At 34.4% G+C, this 20,109-nt stretch overlaps 2 protein-coding genes and 1 pseudogene across 2 annotated transcripts; 1 reads left to right on the forward strand and 2 right to left on the reverse strand.

Moving 5' to 3' along the window:
- Positions 1 to 4,333: 4,333 nt before the first annotated feature.
- Positions 4,334 to 4,843, forward strand: LOC139848865 (uncharacterized). The gene has a single exon (XM_071838552.1). It carries the CDS (start codon positions 4,334 to 4,336, stop codon positions 4,841 to 4,843), a length of 510 nt encoding a protein of 169 aa, XP_071694653.1.
- A 1,283-nt stretch (positions 4,844 to 6,126) lies between these two features.
- LOC139848866 (probable leucine-rich repeat receptor-like protein kinase At1g68400) lies at positions 6,127 to 8,858 on the reverse strand (annotated as a pseudogene).
- A 230-nt stretch (positions 8,859 to 9,088) lies between these two features.
- Positions 9,089 to 11,903, reverse strand: LOC139847723 (ubiquitin-conjugating enzyme E2 5-like). Its single transcript, XM_071837446.1, has 7 exons — positions 11,813 to 11,903; positions 11,348 to 11,411; positions 11,145 to 11,224; positions 10,869 to 10,983; positions 10,688 to 10,740; positions 9,542 to 9,670; positions 9,089 to 9,386 (listed from the first exon to the last, which is right to left on the reverse strand). The coding sequence occupies exons 2-7, from the start codon at positions 11,389 to 11,391 to the stop codon at positions 9,241 to 9,243; spliced, it is 567 nt and encodes a 188-aa protein (XP_071693547.1). The 5' UTR covers positions 11,392 to 11,411; positions 11,813 to 11,903; the 3' UTR covers positions 9,089 to 9,240.
- Positions 11,904 to 20,109: the final 8,206 nt, after the last annotated feature.

The following is a 20,109-nucleotide window of genomic DNA, read 5'->3' on the forward strand; positions in this document are numbered from 1 at the left end:
GTACTTCAATTTAGATTTTCAAGCTTTTTAGTTAGTTTTTAGTAGTAGCTAGCTTAGCTTTTATTTTTCGGAGGATATTCTGGCGAGTTCCTGTGATCTCGGGCATATTTCTTCGGCCTTTTCAGGTTTTTATCCGAAACGCTTGTCTTATTAATTAAACATGTATTGTTATCATTTATGTTTAATAATGCGTTCTGATATTGCCATGTTAGTTTAATTAATCTGTATGTTGCCATGATAGAAGTTTGGGTTAGCGTAATTATGTTAAAATAGTACGATTACTGTTGTTATGCTGAACTTGTAACCCCGATAGATTTGTATGATAGCATCTTAAGGATTGACCAACCTATTTGTGATCAGGACTTGTCCACATATATGAACTTAGCTACTTCATAGGATTAAGACCCCTGGTTATACTGTATCTGAAGATTCTATGAACTCGGTATGGCTGGAGTTCCCGAGAGGCATCTAATGCGCTTTTAGGACACGGAACTTAGGAATTGAGACATGAATGACCTAGTATGCCTATTGATTGTTCCAAAAAGACCTCTTAGGAGCTATTAAGATCTAGGTAGTGCCTTAACTGTATGACCCAAACCTATTGCATGTTCTTGTCTGATTGTTGCCATAGGATTAAGTCATATTAACTGTTTAGGTATCTATTAGGTTTCTATCTGCTTTACTATCAGTATATCAACTGTAATGTTGTATAATATTTAGATTGGTATGATCTCATTAGTATGATGAAATAGTTGTTAGTTTACATTAAGATTTTGTCAACTTATGAAACACCCTGCTCTTTTTTTTTTTTTTTTTTTTTTTTAAATCACAGCGGAAGTCTTAATTCACATAAATACCCTTAGTTAAATACCCACAAGATTTGGACTCAACCAACATCAAATTCAACTCTTTTGACCCAAATTACCCACTTTGTAAAAACTATCACAAAAACCCAATTTTCTTGAAGATTAAATCATGAAAACTTGTGATTCTTACCTTGATGGAATCAGTAGATCATAAGGAACACGAAAATGTAAATGATTTGAGCTCAAGAACAAAGATTAGAAATTAGGGTTTGGTAGGATGGAGAGGTGAGTGAACGGGTGGTTTGGGGAATTTTCTAGAAAATGGAAGAATAACCCTCCCACCAAACACTTATGAGTCTTAAAACTCATACATCACAACACACGGGTATTTATCAGTTATCTGATATCTTTCGTACATCATTTGGCAACCCAAACGAAGTCCAAATTCAACAAACGAACCTGTTCTGTGACCCTTGTCACAAACTGGTCTCAACTAAATAACCAAATAATTATAAACATATAATTATTAAAACCACTAATTACACCATACCCTAAGGGTACAATGGTCATTTCATCTAGGCCCAAAACGCGGGTGTTACAACTTAACACGACGAACTCCTTCCGTTTGTGATCAGTGTTTACTCAACACGACACGTTGTTATTCAGTTACCTAAAATGATAACGAGGGTTAGGATTAAAACTCAACTCACTAATAAACCTAGTACTTTACTGAGGATAACCTCTGAGGTATAGTTACCCTTCAATTATACGACCAAGTGACATACTTTTCACTACTCAACGAGAACTCCGAGAGTCTAGAGATAAGTAGGTCTGTGTAATTGGCTCATCCAACTAGATCTAAACCATTCTAATCTTAGTTTTAACATAAACATAATTACCTTTCCCTAGCCCAAACTGATATCTTGGTCAACACTTCCCTGATCTGCATACTCCGGATATCCCTCCATCAACTTTACTTTTCCGCAATTAGGACTATTAGCTTAAAAACCAACTACTATTATTTATCTAGGTAATTTAATCAAAGACAATTATCCACTTGATCTTCAATTCGTTAAACCATTCAAAAGTACGACCCTAGGTTAACTTACACCTTTTACCTTAGAAAGTTAAAAGTAAATTTAAGCCCCGCAAAATATAAATAATAAACCACTGTTCCCCCTCTCGAATAGCTGACTCTGACGCCTTGCGGCCTAACGACACCGCATAAACGAAACCGTCCGTTTTGGTCATATTAAAAAGTAACAAAAACAATGAAGATAAACTATTTAGTTATGTGATTCACTGATAGCATAATATCCTTTTCCACCAGGACTTGGTCCTGAGTTCTTGATCCCGCGAAGAGCAATAATTTGTTAATAATTTCGTTGAATCGCTTTCTTTCTAATTTCAATAATCTCTACTTGATGGTGGTGTTGATGTTTTGATACGTTTAATCGACGTGCTTGACTTGAGGTAAACAAAGAGCTCATTATCAAGAACGTAACTACTAATAACAAAATGTTGTTTAATTTTGTCACCATGGCTTTAGAATCTACTTCCACTTGAAAAAAAGTTAAAGATGTTCTAAACTAAAAAGAATTTATAATGCATAGTAATAATTGAGAATGAAATGTATACTACTTCATCATTTACGTTGTGGACTTGTTTAAAAGATCATAGGCTATGGGCATTGAACGTTATTCCTTGTGAAAGATACCAAAAGATATGAAGTATGATTTTTGTTGTATATATATATATTTATTGATTATTGATGGGTTTAACATCTATGCTGTCATAGATAGCATAAATGTTGTGTTGTTAAACAATTATATCAATCAATTAGGGTGTTAATCTGTTCAGTTCAGATCGTTAAACAGGAAAAGCTATCATAAATGAAAAGCTCTTACATTTAAGAGTTTAAAATTCCTTATACATGTTTGCCTATACACAAAACCAGTTTAAATTGTTTTTCGAGTTTCGGTTGTGTATTTTAGTACTAAACGTATAGTAGTATATTTTTTTATTGTACAAGCATCAAAATCCTACTCAATTCAAACTAATTATATTGGTACGGTATATGATACTCACATTAGAGGTAAAACAATAACATTACCAATCAGGATGATAACCGGCAAGATACCATGCTCACCTATATCATACAAAACCTATCAATCAAAAACCAAACTTTAATTTTTAAAATCAATTCACATAATTCAAGGGCTATAGGAATTCACTTCCATAAATACACAAACAGTAATCTACTAAATCAGTGAATGTGAAATATCAAGAATTTCGGGGGTCTCGCTTCGCTGAGAATAACTTTAATTAAAAAAATCGTAAACTAAAAAAAATCGTGAGTAATAATTGTTGTATGTGTTCATCTGATTTCGAGTGTTTTATGGGGGTGTATTGTTTAATTACATACGTTATATTTTTTTAACGGCCAAACTTACATATGTTATATTAGATATATATTTGTACGAAACGACGTGACATAATTTTTACATATATGAGATCATTCTTGGACAAAACATAATCAATCATATTGGTACAAAATATATTTTAAAGACAATGAAAAAAAAAATCATTTAGCTACCTCTTTTTTTTTCTATCTTTAATCTTTACTCAACTCATTAGTTAACATACGTTATTTCAAAAAATACACAATGATCTATCATGTTCAAACAATCTGCTCGAGATATGACCAGTGAACCAAGGCCTATTTGGTGGATTGCAGTTGTTCTCTTCAAATAGTCTCTTGTAAAAGTTGAACACCTCTTGTTTGACAATCTCATGCCTCTCTTCCCACATTCCATTAATATTAAGACCCCTAATATTATTAATGTTTGACGTGCGCTTGATACAAGAATGGAAGTATTTTGTGTTATCATCTCCATCCCATCCGAGAGCCACTTGGATCTAGCTTTTGGCGAAGCATGCTTCGTTTTTGTGATTCTTTATCAAGCCAAAATTTTCTAGCCTCGACCCATCTTAAATGATCTTCATCACTTAGCTGACATACCTCTGCCTGCTTTTCCAAATCAGTTGCAATCTTCTATTCACATTTAATTCTATAAGTTAATAATAATTCTATAAGTTAATAATAATTGTGACTTTTGGTTGTACAAATTATTAAGAATTAAGGGGTATAATTTTTAACTCCGTAAAATATGAATTTTGATTGTACAAAGTATAAAAAATTACGTAGTATGGAGTCTAATTCAATTCAACATATATATAGTTATGGAAGGATAGAAAAAAAAATCAAATAGATATAAATAAAAAATAAAAAATAAATAAATCGATATTATTAATTCGATCCTGATTGATTGTCATCCTATAGCCACTCCAATTTTTCACGGCACGCAAAATTTACATAACATGACACGTGTTATTCTCACATTGGCGGATATATATTTACAAGTGGAAGTTCTTTTGTGTAAACTAAAATCCTCGTACTGAACTTGTTTAGCCTATCACATATCCAAAATTAGGGTTAGGGTTTTATAATCAACAAATCAAAATCAATGCCGTCATCACCGATCCCAATCTCCGACATTTCTCAGGTATACTGCGACACCGATGACGACTCGCCGTATTCCGCCGCCGCTTTTTCACACCGACGTTGTTGTTACTGGATGCCATGCATGCAATCAAAAATCACCTCAAATTGGTGGCAGCAAATAAGTATCGAAAACGATAAGATCAACGATCAAAATAATCGATGGTGGTGTAAGGGATTAATGCATTTAAAGAAGATTAAAGAGTGGTCTGAGCTTGTTGCTGGTCCAAAGTGGAAAACATTTATTCGAAGGTTTATGAAGAAACGATCGAAACAAACGAAACAATCGAGGTATCAGTATGATCCGGCGAGTTATTCGCTTAATTTTGATGAAGGTCAAGCTTGTAAGGAGGATAATGATTTGTATTTTCGTGATTTTTCGGCGAGGTATGCTTTTGTTCCTGTTTCAACGAAATCGTCTATGGATTTAGGGATGGATGGAGTGAACTTTATCCATGATCAGGATCATGTTTGAGATTATGTATATGAGGTAATAAATAAGCCTTTTTGAGATTGTGTTGTGGATGATAATAAGATTAATAAGAATAAAATGAATAATATAACATTAGTTATTTGGAAGAAAAACAATAGTTCTATATATAATGTCTTGATTTCAGATTGTTTTGTACTTAAAATTGAGAATTTTATCATATTTATGTTCTTAAGTTTGTTGAATATATCTAGAACTTATTTTACATTGGTAGTGATTATTATGACATGGGACTATAGTAAAAACTTAAACTCGAAGGGGTAGCTTGGTGGTTGAGGTTTGAGAATTCTATTTCAATCCGGTCTGCCTTGAAAAGAAAATAATTATAAATGTATTGTATAAAAAAACTATTAGTTATAAATGTATGAAAGTAAAGTAGTTACTTTATAAGTTTAGAATATCACATTATTCAGTCTTGTTAAAATATTACCAATAACCGGCAATGCTAACTGATTCGTAGAGTACGTTCTGTCTCAAGGACAATATGTAAAAGACAATCTTGAGCAAACTCTCTAGACGGACCAATGGTCCACAAAGGAGAGTTTCGTTGCAAAAATCGCTACTGAGTGTGTACTTGATTGGGACTTTTTAGGAGGTGATCGACAACTCTGGAGTACTCGAATCAAATGTTGACCAACATTGACTTTGAATGATTCTTGCTGATTTTTCGAGTAATCTCAAGTTTTGGCTAAGTAATCATGAGTTTGGACTGAGTAATCCCGAGTAAACCCCGTTGACCACGGGTTGACCGGGGGTGGCCGAGTTTTAACAGAATATATATGCGGCTAGAACTTTGAACCTAGTACTCGCTTAGTACTCGACGAGCTGTTGGAGTTTTGCAACCCTGGTGTTATCCTTTAGAAAAACATATTTAATCTTTATTTTTGCAATTATTATAAGTGAGCATTTAAAAGAAAATGTGAGCACTAATTAGTTCATTATTGGTTAGTGTTAACAACAACATGAAAGACTTTTCTTTTCCTTCTACTTCAAACCAAGATTTTTGGTAGAAAGTGAAGGATTACAATACTAACAATCTTATAAAACACAAATAAACATTTCTTATATATAATAATGTAAATGAAATGATACATATTACTGAGTAAATGATAAGATAAGCAAACTAAATTCCAAATAAAGCCACCCACCAATCATATCTCTAGTTGCATCAATAATAGCAAAAACTCTATAAATAAATTCTACAGATAAAACATCAAATTTTTGGAATCAAATACACATTATCTTAATCCAAGATTGAAGAAACACAATTAATTAGTTCCTATTTCAAAGGGAGATGATCCAGAAACATCTATGGATCTTTCATCTTCTTCTTTTATGTTATGAATCATGACAGCAACTTGATTGATACTAGGCCTCAACTCAGGTGATTTATCAACACATTTTATAGCCACTTGCAATAAATTCACCATTCTTTCTTCACTTGCGCCTTCACGAATCAGGGCTCGATCAAACACTTCAACGGTCCATTCCTCTTTAACCACTGAAACAACCCATGAACCCAAATCCATCCCACTGTTTTGAACCATTGGCATCTTTCCTGTTAAAAGCTCAAGAAGTATAACTCCGAACGCATGAATATCGACTTTGAATGCAGATTCTTTTTTATCAGCATTCGATTGGAAGCTGTTTAATGGTGAATTGTCTGAATTGTCTACAGTCATTAGACCATATTCACTGATACAAGGCTCCATGTTCTTGTTAAACAAAATGTTTGATGATTTAAGGTTTCCATGAGCAATGTTGTCTTGATGAAGTTCATGATGCATGAATGCTAATGCTTCAGCTATGGTGGATGCAACTCCTAGTCTGCTGCTCCAGTCAAACGTTTGACCCAATTGCATTCCTGCAAATCATTGTTTTATAAATATGTTTAGCTTGTTTCCTCAAATATCAAGATTCAAGAGTTACGAAGATGTATATATGCTCAATTATGTGTCAAGTGAAGTTGACTATGTTTTAAGAAGTTATAAGCTATGCGCATTTCGTGACAAGTTGTCTAATGCAACTTCGAAATTGAAAACTGAAACGCGAAACTAAAATTCAAAATGTGAAACTGAAACGTGAAACTTAATTACGAAACGCGAAACTGAAAACTAAACATGGGACTCGACCCAACCCGACCCAAAAATTCATGATGAAAAATGGGTCTCGACCCAATGAGACCTAACCCGCTCGACCCATTTAAAAGCTAACCCGTGTCTACCCATGACCCGTTTCGACCAAAGCCATTTGATCCTTGACCTAACCCGACCCAACCCGACCCGTTTGCCAGGTACAAGGATAAAAAGGTACCGTGAAGGAGCTTGAAGAGGCTTCCGTTAGGCTGATACTCGTAAATCAAAAGCTTTTCTTGTTTACTACAATAAAACGCAACAACCGACAACAAATTAGGATGTTTCACATGATTCAGCTTTTTCATTCTCGCCTTAAAATCATTCGATGATAACGACCAATCTTTAATCCTTTTAACAGCAAGTGTCATCCCTTGTTCTTCACAGTTCACCTTATAAACACTTCCATGTTTCCCTCTGCCCAACAACTCTGCAGGTTTCTTCAAAAGCTCTTCAAATTTTAATCCGTTTACTTCTGGACTCGTAAGAACAATCAACGAAGAAGAAACTGGTGCACTCTCTACCGAATTACCCATAAACATGTCTGATTTACTCGTATTAACACTTTTAAACTCGTTTGATGCGAATGTATTCGTTGTTGAAATATCTTTATCTTCTTGTTTAAAATGATGGTTAGTCATAGTGATATCATCTTCTTTTGTTAATTCTTCTTTGTTTTTCTTTTTGCATAGTTTAAGAATAATGAGACAAAACACAAGTAAACCTATGAAAACATAACCTGAGTACATTAAGATTTCGGATGAACTTGGCCCACTGTGTTTTGAATCATTAGCAGTCGAGTTTTGTCCCGAGCTTTCACACTTGTTTGGCAACGGGTTTCCGCATAATTGAGGATTACCGAAATAGCTGGTGGCGGTGAACAGGTCACCGCCAGGTGGAATAGGACCGGATAAATCATTGTTGGAGACATTGAAGCCTTCTAAATTTGAGAAATCAAATTCGGGTATGGATCCGGATAAATTATTGTTTTGAGCGATGAATTCGATCAAACCCGATATTCGGGTCAAGTCGGGTAAAGATCCGGTGAACCGGTTGTTTGATAACTCAAGTTTTTTGAGATTGTTTAGATGTGAAATAGAATCAGGAAGTTCACCTGTAAACTGGTTCCCACTCAAATACAAGTGAGTTTTTTGCAATTTGAAATATCATAAAAATTGTCACTATAAAGATTGTTGTTATTCAGGCTTATAACAGCAATAGAATTGGCAAGAGATGTGATATTGCATATAGTTCCTGGATTAAAGAAACCTGAAAGATTGAAACTTTCTAAGGTTATTGACTTAATCGACGCTTGATCATAACATACAATACCTGTCCAGTTATTCACGCAAGGATCAGATGCGCGATTCCAACCGTTAACAGGGACTGTTTGTGAAAAGTTTTGAGAAAGATGCTCGAAGAAAGTAACCAATGAATCGATAGCATCCAAATCAACAGATTTAGTTGTGTGAATGAAGATGAACAAGGATGCAAAAATGACCCAAATGGGAATTATCTTCATTTTGGATAACAAGAAGATCACTAATTTTGGAATTTGGGGGAGGGTGGATAAACCGACGCTTGATGAACAGAATGAAAGTTAGATTTTAATTCGTGTTGAGACGGATATTACAGTGAAACAGAATATGGAATTCATAATGTTGAAATTTAGTAACAGACAGCTCTATAGTACAAAAAACCGGCACTCGAAAATAGTTGAGAGAATTGGTCGTTAAGTACAAGAATCTTGTGCAAGTTTATGCAGTAAAGATGCTAATGAAATCAGTCATGATGTTGACAACAAGATATTAAAAATTTATACTTTGTAATATACCTTCTTGTTTTACATAACTACAATTATTGTCCATCTTTTTCACTCTCAACCCTAAAAGCAAAATGACAAACAGTTGAAGTTTATACGATAAATAGTTACAAGAAATATGCAAAGTCGCCAAATATCGATTAACATAAGAATTAGAAAGGTTGTTGTGTGACTCGATCTTTTTGACTTTGTCATCCACATGAAAACGACACAGCGATTTGATAAAATATCGGCAAATGAACGATAACCGGCGACCCAAGAATTTATAACGAACGATAAAATTCCCAAATTCCCATTTATACTTATCATTAGATAGATAATTCATTACATATCAATAGATTCTGATTTTACAAAGAAACTATGTAATACCACCCATAATAAAAGGGATGAGATAAAAAACAAATCTTATATTAAAATTTATGATCTTATTATGGATCTGCATTTCCAGCAACATCTTCTTCACTTGATTCACTTCTTCCATCGCTGACATCATCATCATCGCTTACATCTTCTTCACTGTCGTCTGTGAGTGTGTCACTAACATTCCCTTTCTTTGCATATAGCTCACAGTATTCTGCATCATGTAAACCAAATAATCAGGATTTTGAAAGTGATTATCTCCTATTATTATTTAAAGCTTGATAATAAGTCTTGCACTGCTCGTAATAAAAATTACTTATTTAACGAATTATATAAAAAAAAAAATGATACAAAAAGAAGATGAGGGACCTTTGACTTTCTTCTCATATTGGTCTTTGTCCTTGATCATTAGTGATGCTGCATCACCATTTAATGGGTCCGAAGGATTTGGGTACAGCAAAAGCTGGGGGAGGAAAACCTCAAATACATTTAAGAGATCTGTAAAATAAGAGAACATACCACATGAAATGTTTTTGATCTTGGTAAAGCTTATACAGAACACATCATAGTATTAATTACAGGTGCTACAAAATGCAAGTATAACATTAACAACAACTTCTATATTTATGTAAATTATAGTGCGATAGGAGGAAGTACGGTCTTCTTTTTCCACCCAAATACTTTATGAGAAAGATACCATTAGTGGAAATCAAGAGCTCTAACATACAGTATTATACATATATTAGTTATCGTACGAATAAAGTGAATCTGTATGGTTTAATGTTATACATAAAACCCAATGAGAACTCATGTGCAACTCTTCTTTTGATTAAGTTTCAAAACATCAGTTACTCTTTTCTTTTAACCATCTCAAGGTAGCCCAAGTGATTGGGGTCCTGACATCCTTGCAAGAGGTCTCAAGCTCGAATCTTGGAGTGGCCAAAGAAGAGTTGGAAACAGAATAATCCTGATGGGCTGCGTACAGTAAAGTATAGGGTCGGATCACTCGTCTTCTCGGGTAACCCGAACAGGGAAGACCTTAGAACTTTTTCAATTACTCTTTTCTTTTGTTTTCTTCTTAGAGGAAATAACACTAACGCTAAAATTTTCTTGTTACTATTAATTGTCTGTTTCTTGATAGAAAAAAAGGTCAATTTGATTATATTCATCCCCAGTTGGTTGTACAAGTATAACTTAAAAAGTAGATAAAAGTAAATCGAAGTTAAATAGGTCAAAAGTCTCGAAAAGAGTATTCAAATGCTTACAATATCCTAAATCATTTTCCTCAATATAATGCTTATAGTATATAGTATATAATAAAAAATATGTGAAATGACAATTGAATCCAATGGAAACAGTAACTCCAACAGGGGTAGTAGGCACTTTCTGTGTTAGTATATAGAGATAATAACTAATGTAATTCGATGTTAGCTATCAATTATTTAAAACTAATAACTAATGCATACGGAGTATTATTTTATGAAATGACATTCTTAGATGATGAGTGACTTTTACCAAACATTGGACTCCATGACTGGTTGATAACATCCAAGCAAACAGAACCAGACCTGCAAATCATCAATAAAATTCCAGTCAACGATAATCATCTTCCCTCTATTACAACAATAAGCACTTTCAAAGAGGTAACGTTATATTCTTAGTCATTACATTAACAACGGATTAAAAGTAAACTCACAACTCATCAACATTTGGGTGAAAGATCCTGTTTAAAAACCCTATTGAAGGAGATTTGTATGGATAAGCATCTGGAAGCTCCACACGAACTTTCCAAACACCGCCTTCATATGGACCTGCAACAACGAGTATATCCAAAATATGTAAAACACTACATATTCTACAACCTAATGATACACATTTGCAAATTTCACTACTCATCACTATTCAAGCTTCCATAATTCGAATAACTTTCTACTGCAACAACCACAATTCAGTTGGAAAAACAGATTCTTACTTTCTTTTGGACCGTGGAATTCGACATTAAGTTCATTAATCCCATCGTTTATCGGCTCCACAACATAGTCACTCATCATCCTGCAATAATAATATAACATATTACTCGATCCAAAAGAAATACATAGCAACTAACTTCCCTTTATATTATAATTTATAATTATAATCTGTTACATTATAATTTTAGCAAAAGATGATGCTTACAGCTTCATAACATCCATTTCCCTCCTTTTGCTTGGAGATGACATTTTGCTCAACTGTATACAGACTTCAATAGCAAAACAAGTGTATCAACAATTTATCAAAATCAATATTTTTCTTTTTTTTATCGATTAAAATTTTAGCACATAAAAATAACATAACATTTTAGGGTTTCAATTTAGGTCTTATTGTGGTCAACTAAACTAATAGGAACATATACGATCATCAATAATCAATTGAATTCTGGAAATTAAAACCTAACGATCACAAAATCGGGAAGTTAATCCATAATCCATAACGCAAGTTAAAATATAAAATAAGGATCTGTATCAACGCATTAGGATGAAAACTAATCAGGCAAAATTGGGGACAAATTATCAATCCGAGTATAAAATTGATCGTATTAATAGCGAATCGATTACGTGATAATCGGAATATGTTATAGAATTGGAAGAATTGGAAACGCACCGTGTGTGAGAGCAGATCAAGGGGTGGAGAAAACTATGTGAAATCAATGAATGAATTAAACGAATGTGAAAGAAAAAGAAAGGAGATATAATTGTGTGTATATATACGTGTACGTATATATAGTGGGGGCGTGGGTGGGGGGGATGAAGGTGATGATGACATAATGTTGCAGAGATCACGTGCCAAACGAGAGCCAAAGATGGCGATGCTAACGGAGTTAACAGACTTAATTTTGCACCTATAACCGTAAATCAGGGGCGGATATGGTCTAATTACAAATGGTTTATTGACTTTATTATATTTCATAAACGATTTTTCCAATGGGAATTGATATTCCACTTTTAAAAATTAATAAATCCACTCCTTTTACGGTGACTTATTGTTAAGATTTATTTGTATATACATCAAAATCAATATTTATATTCGATTGAATTTTTCGGAAAGGTAATTTGTATATAACTCGAGCCAATATGATGATCTTGAGATGATGATTAAAGGCTTGTACACCGGCGATGGATGGCGATGGTCGATAATAAAGGAAAAAACCCTACGAAGAGCTATAGGTAATAACCCTAGTGTAAATTGTGTGTTCAGATCATAGAGATGATCATGAGGAAGCAAGGGTTAGGCGCAAGAATGAAAGTCGTATGTCGTGGAGGATGTGCCATTGATGTAGGTTTTTACGTTATATTTATAGGTGAGAATTAGAGTTTAGGTGACTTGTGGTCAAATATCATATTAAACACCTCTACGGAAAAACAAATTCACACATACCCGCGCAAATAGTTGTGCGTAAAATTGCGAATAGTTGCGCGTAAAACTGCGAACAACTGCATGTAAAAACTACGTGAACAACTGTGCGGAAAGCGCACAAATAGCTGAACTAAAGAGCTCGAACAACTGCGGCGAAAGAACGCGTAAATTGGTGCCCAAAAGAGCGCGCGAAAAGCTACGTGCGTGCGAACAGTGTGCAGAGATATTATGTACTCGAACCGTATATAACAAATTAATAGTTGAATATGAAAGACGAACCTTTAATACCCGAACGTGTGACTACAGAAGTACGGGACATTATGTCTCTGAATGAAATCACCAATTAATCACGCATATATTTTTCGGTAGAAAAGACACCCTTGATTGCGATAAAATAGTTTTTTTTTTTTTTAAGATTCAGCGGCGTTAACCTCCATTCCGGTTACCGTGATAACCCCAGCTGAGATGATGATCTCGGGAGGGTGGTTGAAGGCTTGCCCACCGGCAGATGGACGGCGGTGGTCGACAGTAAAGAAGAAACCCTACGAGGAGCCGTAGGTAAAAACCCTAGTGTGGATTGTGTGTTCCGATCATAGAGACGATAGTGAGGAAACAATGGTTAGGCGCAAGAATGGGGGCCGTATGCGGTGGAGGAAGTGAGTCTTTGAAACAACCCAACCCGTATTCCATACGATAAATTTTTTTTTATAATACACATTTACGCGCCAATTAAATATGCAAACCATTCCACAAGTTCCATTTAAGCGTACAACCATTTAAATGTTTACAAAAGGCACGAAGGCCATTAATTAAGTTTTATACAAGTTTGACCCACTACCATGATAGTTTATAATCCAAACGACACTCGAGCACGGTTTGGGGCTAAACTACCCAAAACGTTAGGCCAAACTTCAAAAGCTATCCCAAAAGCACCCCCTGTCAACACAAACGGGAGACAACTAATCCAACCGTATGCCCTTACTGAAATGTCCCGTTCTTATTGATTAAAAACGTTCCATATTAATTGATTTCGTTGCGAGGTTTTGACCTCTATATGAGACGTTTTTCAAAGACTGCATTCATTTTTAAAACAAACCATAACCTTTATTTCATAAATAAATGTTTAAAAAGCTTTACGTAGATTATCAAATAATGATAATCTAAAATATCCTGTTTACACACGACCATTACATAATGGTTTACAATACAAATATGTTACATCGAAATCAGTTTCTTGAATGCAGTTTTTACACAATATCATACAAACATGGACTCAAAATCTTGTCCTTATTTTAGTATGCAACAGCGGAAGCTCTTAGTATTCACCTGAGAATAAACATGCTTTAAACGTCAACAAAAATGTTGGTGGGTTATAGGTTTAACCTATATATATCAAATCGTAACAATAGACCACAAGATTTCATATTTCAATACACATCCCATACATAGAGATAAAAATCATTCATATGGTGAACACCTGGTAACCGACATTAACAAGATGCATATATAAGAATATCCCCATCATTCAGGGACACCCTTCGGATATGATATAAATTTCGAAGTACTAAAGCATCCGGTACTTTGGATGGGGTTTGTTAGGCCCAATAGATCTATCTTTAGGATTCGCGTCAATTAGGGTGTCTGTTCCCTAATTCTTAGATTACCAGACTTAATAAAAAGGGGCATATTCGATTTCAATAATTCAACCATAGAATGTAGTTTCACGTACTTGTGTCTATTTTGTAAATCATTTATAAAACCTGCATGTATTCTCATCCCAAAAATATTAGATTTTAAAAGTGGGACTATAACTCACTTTCACAGATTTTTACTTCGTCGGGAAGTAAGACTTGGCCACTGGTTGATTCACGAACCTATAACAATATATACATATATATCAAAGTATGTTCAAAATATATTTACAACACTTTTAATATATTTTGATGTTTTAAGTTTATTAAGTCAGCTGTCCTCGTTAGTAACCTACAACTAGTTGTCCACAGTTAGATGTACAGAAATAAATCGATAAATATTATCTTGAATCAATCCACGACCCAGTGTATACGTATCTCAGTATTGATCACAACTCAAACTATATATATTTTGGAATCAACCTCAACCCTGTATAGCTAACTCCAACATTCACATATAGAGTGTCTATGGTTGTTCCGAAATATATATAGATGTGTCGACATGATAGGTCGAAATATTGTATACGTGTCTATGGTATCTCAAGATTAAATAATATACAATACAAGTTGATTAAGTTATGGTTGGAATAGATTTGTTACCAATTTTCACGTAGCTAAAATGAGAAAAATTATCCAATCTTGTTTTACCCATAACTTCTTCATTTTAAATCCGTTTTGAGTGAATCAAATTGCTATGGTTTCATATTGAACTCTATTTTATGAATCTAAACAGAAAAAGTATAGGTTTATAGTCGGAAAAATAAGTTACAAGTCGTTTTTGTAAAGGTAGTCATTTCAGTCGAAAGAACGACGTCTAGATGACCATTTTAGAAAATATACTTCCACTTTGAGTTTAACCATAATTTTTGGATATAGATTCATGTTCATAATAAAAATCATTTTCCCAGAATAACAACTTTTAAATCAAAGTTTATCATAGTTTTTAATTAACTAACCCAAAACAGCCCGCGGTGTTACTACGACGGCGTAAATCCGGTTTTACGGTGTTTTTTCGTGTTTCCAGGTTTTAAATCATTAAGTTAGCATATCATATAGATATAGAACATGTGTTTATTTGATTTTAAAATTCAATTTAGAAGGATTAACTTTTATTTGCGAACAAGTTTAGAATTAACTAAACTATGTTCTAGTGATTACAAATTTAAACCTTCGAATAAGATAGCTTTATATGTATGAATCGAATGATGTTATGAACATCATTACTACCTAAAGTTCCTTGGATAAACCTACTGGAAATGAAAAAAATAGATCTAGCTTCAAAGGATCCTTGGATGGCTTGAAAGTTCTTGAAGCAGAATCATGACACGAAAACAATTTCAAGTAAGATTTCCACTCGAAATAAGATTGTTATAGTTATAGAAATTGAATTAAAGTTTGAATATGATTATTACCTTGTATTAGAAAGATAACCTACTGTAATTAACAAAGGTTTCTTGATCTTGGATGATTACTTGGAATGGATTTAGAAAACTTGGAAGTAAACTTGCAATCTTGGAAGTATTCTTGATTTTATGAAACTAGAACTTTTGGAATTTATGAAGAACACTTAAAACTTGAAGATATAACTTGAGAGAGATCAATTAGATGAAGAAAATTGAAGAATGAAAGTGTTTGTAGGTGTTTTTAGTCGTTGGTGTATGGATTAGATATAAAGGATATGTAATTTTGTTTTCATGTAAATAAGTCATGAATGATTACTCATATTTTTGTAATTTTATGAGATATTTCATGCTAGTTGCTAAATGATGGTTCCCACATGTGTTAGGTGACTCACATGAGCTGCTAAAAGCTGATCATTGGAGTGTATATACCAATAGTACATACATCTAAAAGTTGTGTATTGTACGAGTACGAATACGGGTGCATACGAGTAGAATTGTTGATGAAACTGAACGAGGATGTAATTGTAAGCATTTTTGTTAAGTAGAAGTATTTTGATAAGTGTCTTGAAGTCTTTCAAAAGTGTATGAATACATATTAAAACACTACATGTATATACATTTTAACTGAGTCGTTAAGTCATCGTTAGTCGTTACATGTAAATGTTGTTTTGAAACCTTTAGGTTAACGATCTTGTTGAATGTTGTTAACCCATTGTTTATTATAACAAATGAGATGTTAAATTGTTATATTATCATGATATTATGATATATAATATATCTTAGTATGATATATATACAGTTAAATGTCGTTACAACGATAATCGTTACATATATGTCTCGTTTCGAAATCATTAAGTTAGTAGTCTTATTTTTACATATGTATTTCATTGTTAATACACTTAATAATATATTTACTTATCATTTAACATAATTAACCAAGTGTATCAATATCTTAATATGATTCATATGTACCTAGTAAGACGTTGTTATAACGATAATCGTTATATATATCGTTTTCGAGTTTCTTAAATTAATAGTCTCATTTTTTATGTATATAACTCATTGTTAAAATACCTAATGAGATATATACTTATAATAAAATCATGTTAACTATATATATAACCATATATATGTCATCGTATAGTTTTTACAAGTTTTAACGTTCGTGAATCACCGGTCAACTTGGGTGGTCAATTGTCTATATGAAACCTATTTCAATTAATCAAGTCTTAACAAGTTTGATTGCTTAACATGTTGGAAACACTTAATCATGTAAATAACAATTTCATTTAATATATATATAAACATGGAAAAGTTCGGGTCACTACAGTACCTACCCGTTAAATAAATTTCTTCCCGAAATTTTAAGCCGTTGGAGGTGTTGACGTATCTTCTGGAAATAAATGCGGGTATTTCTTCTTCATCTGATCTTCACGCTCCCAGGTGAACTCGGGTCCTCTACGAGCATTCCATCGAACCTTAACAATCGATATCTTGTTTTGTTTAAGTCTCTTAACCTCACGATCCATTATTTCGACGGGTTCTTCAATGAATTGAAGTTTTTCATTGATTTGGATTTCGTCCAACGGAATAGTGAGATCTTCTTTAGCAAAACATTTCTTCAAATTTGAGACGTGAAAAGTGTTATGTACAGCCGCGAGTTGTTGAGGTAGCTCCAGTTGGTAAGCTACTGGTCCGACACGATCTATAATCTTGAATGGTCCAATGTACCTTGGATTTAGTTTCCCCCGTTTACCAAATCGAACAACGCCTTTACAAGGTGAAACCTTAAGCATGACCATTTCTCCAATTTCAAACTCTATATCTTTTCTTTTACTGTCCGTGTAGCTCTTTTGTCAACTCTGGGCGGTTTTTAATCTTTGTTGAATTTGGATGATTTTCTTGGTAGTTTCTTGTATTATCTCCGGACCCGTAATCTGTCTATCCCCCACTTCACTCCAACAAATCGGAGACCTGCACTTTATATCATAAAGTGCTTCAAACGGCGCCATCTCAATGCTTGAATGGTAGCTGTTGTTGTAGGAAAATTCTGCTAACGGTAGATGTCGATCCCAACTGTTTCCGAAATCAATAACACAAGCTCGTAGCATGTCTTCAAGCGTTTTTATCGTCCTTTCGCTCTGCCCATCAGTTTTTGGATGATAGGCAGTACTCATGTCTAGACGAGTTCCCAATGCTTGCTGTAATGTCTGCCAGAATCTTGAAATAAATCTGCCATCCCTATCAGAGATAATAGAGATTGGTATTCCATGTATGGAGACGACTTCCTTCAAATACAGTCGTGCTAACTTCTCCATCTTGTCATCTTCTCTTATTGGCAGGAAGTGTGCTGATTTGGTGAGACGATCAACTATTACCCAAATAGTATCAAAACCACTTGCAGTCCTTGGCAATTTAGTGATGAAATCCATGGTAATGTTTTCCCATTTTCATTCCAGGATTTTGGGTTGTTGAAGTAGACCTGATGGTTTCTGATGCTCAGCTTTGACCTTAGAACACGTCAAACATTCTCCTACGTATTTAGCAACATCGGCTTTCATACCCGACCACCAAAAATGTTTCTTGAGATCCTTGTACATCTTCCCCGTTCCAGGATGTATTGAGTATCTGGTTTTATGAGCTTCTCTAAGTACCATTTCTCTCATATCTCCAAATTTTGGTACCCAAATCCTTTCAGCCCTATACCGAGTTCCGTATTTTCGAATATTAAGATGCTTCTCCGATCCTTTGGGTATTTCATCCTTTAAATTTCCCTCTTTTAAAACTCCTTGTTGCGCCTCCTTTATTTGAGTAGTAAGGTTATTGTGAATCATTATATTCATAGATTTTACTCGAATGGGTTCTCTGTCCTTCCTGCTCAAGGCGTCGGCTACCACATTTGCCTTCCCCGGGTGGTAACGAATCTCAAAGTCGTAATCATTCAACAATTCAATCCACCTACGCTGCCTCATATTCAGTTGTTTCTGATTAAATATGTGTTTAAGACTTTTGTGGTCGGTATATATAATACTTTTGACCCCATATAAGTAGTGCCTCCAAGTCTTTAATGCAAAAACAACCGCGCCTAATTCCAAATCATGCGTCGTATAATTTTGTTCGTGAATCTTCAATTGTCTAGACGCATAAGCAATCACCTTCGTTCGTTGCATTAATACACAGCCGAGACCTTGCTTTGATGCATCACAATAAATCACAAAATCATCATTCCCTTCAGGCAATGACAATATAGGTGCCGTAGTTAGCTTTTTCTTCAATAACTGGAACGCTTTCTCTTGTTCATCCTTCCATTCAAATTTCTTCCCTTTATGCGTTAATGCAGTCAAGGGTTTTGCTATTCTGGAAAAGTCTTGGATGAACCTTATGTAGTAACCAGCTAGTCCTAAAAACTGGCGTATGTGTTTCGGAGTTTTCGGGGTTTCCCACTTTTCAACAGTTTCTATCTTTGCCGGATCCACCTTAATACCTTCTTTGTTCACTATGTGACCGAGGTATTGAACTTCTTCCAACCAAAATGCACACTTTGAAAACTTAGCGTACAATTCTTCCTTCCTCAATACTTCTAACACCTATCTCAAATGTTCACCGTGTTCTTGGTCATTCTTTGAGTAAATAAGTATGTCATCAATGAAAACAATGACAAACTTGTCAAGGTATGGTCCACACACTCGGTTCATAAGGTCCATGAACACAGCTGGTGCGTTAGTCAATCCAAACGGCATAACCATAAACTCGTAATGACCATAACGCGTCCTAAAAGCAGTCTTTGGAATATCATCTTCCTTTACTCGCATTTGATGATATCCAGAACGTAAATCGATCTTCGAATAAACCGATGATCCTTGTAGTTGATCAAATAAGTCGTCAATTCTCGGCAGTGGATAACGGTTTTTGATGGTAAGTTTGTTCAACTCTCTGTAGTCAATACACAACCTAAATGTACCATCCTTCTTCTTGACAAACAAAACAGGAGCTCCCCATGGTGATGTGCTTGGTCGAATGAAACCACGTTCTAATAGTTCTTGCAGTTGGCTTTGCAGTTCTTTCATCTCACTGGGTGCGAGTCTATAAGGAGCACGAGCTATTGGTGCAGCTCCTGGTACAAGATCTATTTGAAATTCAACAGATCGATGTGGGGGTAATCCCGGTAATTCTTTCGGAAATACATCGGGAAATTCTTTTACGGCGGGAACATCATTGATGCTCTTTTCTTCAGTTTGTACTTTCTCGACGTGTGCTAGAACAGCATAGCAACTTTTTCTTATTAGTTTTTGTGCCTTCAAATTACTAATAAGATGTAGCTTCATGTTGCCCTTTTCTCCGTACACCATTAAAGGTTTTCCTTCTTATCGTACAATGCGAATTGCATTTTTATAACATACGATCTCTGCTTTCACCTTCTTCAGCCAGTCCATGCCAACTATTACATCAA

This window comes from Rutidosis leptorrhynchoides, chromosome 5 (genome assembly GCF_046630445.1).
Source record: "Rutidosis leptorrhynchoides isolate AG116_Rl617_1_P2 chromosome 5, CSIRO_AGI_Rlap_v1, whole genome shotgun sequence".
Taxonomy (NCBI): domain Eukaryota; kingdom Viridiplantae; phylum Streptophyta; class Magnoliopsida; order Asterales; family Asteraceae; genus Rutidosis; species Rutidosis leptorrhynchoides.

What these genes read in the sequence shown, in the direction of transcription:
- LOC139847723 (XM_071837446.1), bottom strand. Translation starts at nt 11,391, where the DNA reads ATGTCATCTCCAAGCAAAAGGAGGGAAATGGATGTTATGAAGCT. An exon ending in GAAATGGATGTTATGAAGCT is followed by an intron (nt 11,225 to 11,347) that starts GTAAGCATCATC and finishes TTATTATTGCAG; the next exon opens with GATGATGAGTGACTATGTTG. An exon ending in CACCCAAATGTTGATGAGTT is followed by an intron (nt 10,741 to 10,868) that starts GTGAGTTTACTT and finishes GATGATTTGCAG; the next exon opens with GTCTGGTTCTGTTTGCTTGG.
- LOC139848865 (XM_071838552.1), top strand. Translation starts at nt 4,334, where the DNA reads ATGCCGTCATCACCGATCCCAATCTCCGACATTTCTCAGGTATACTGC.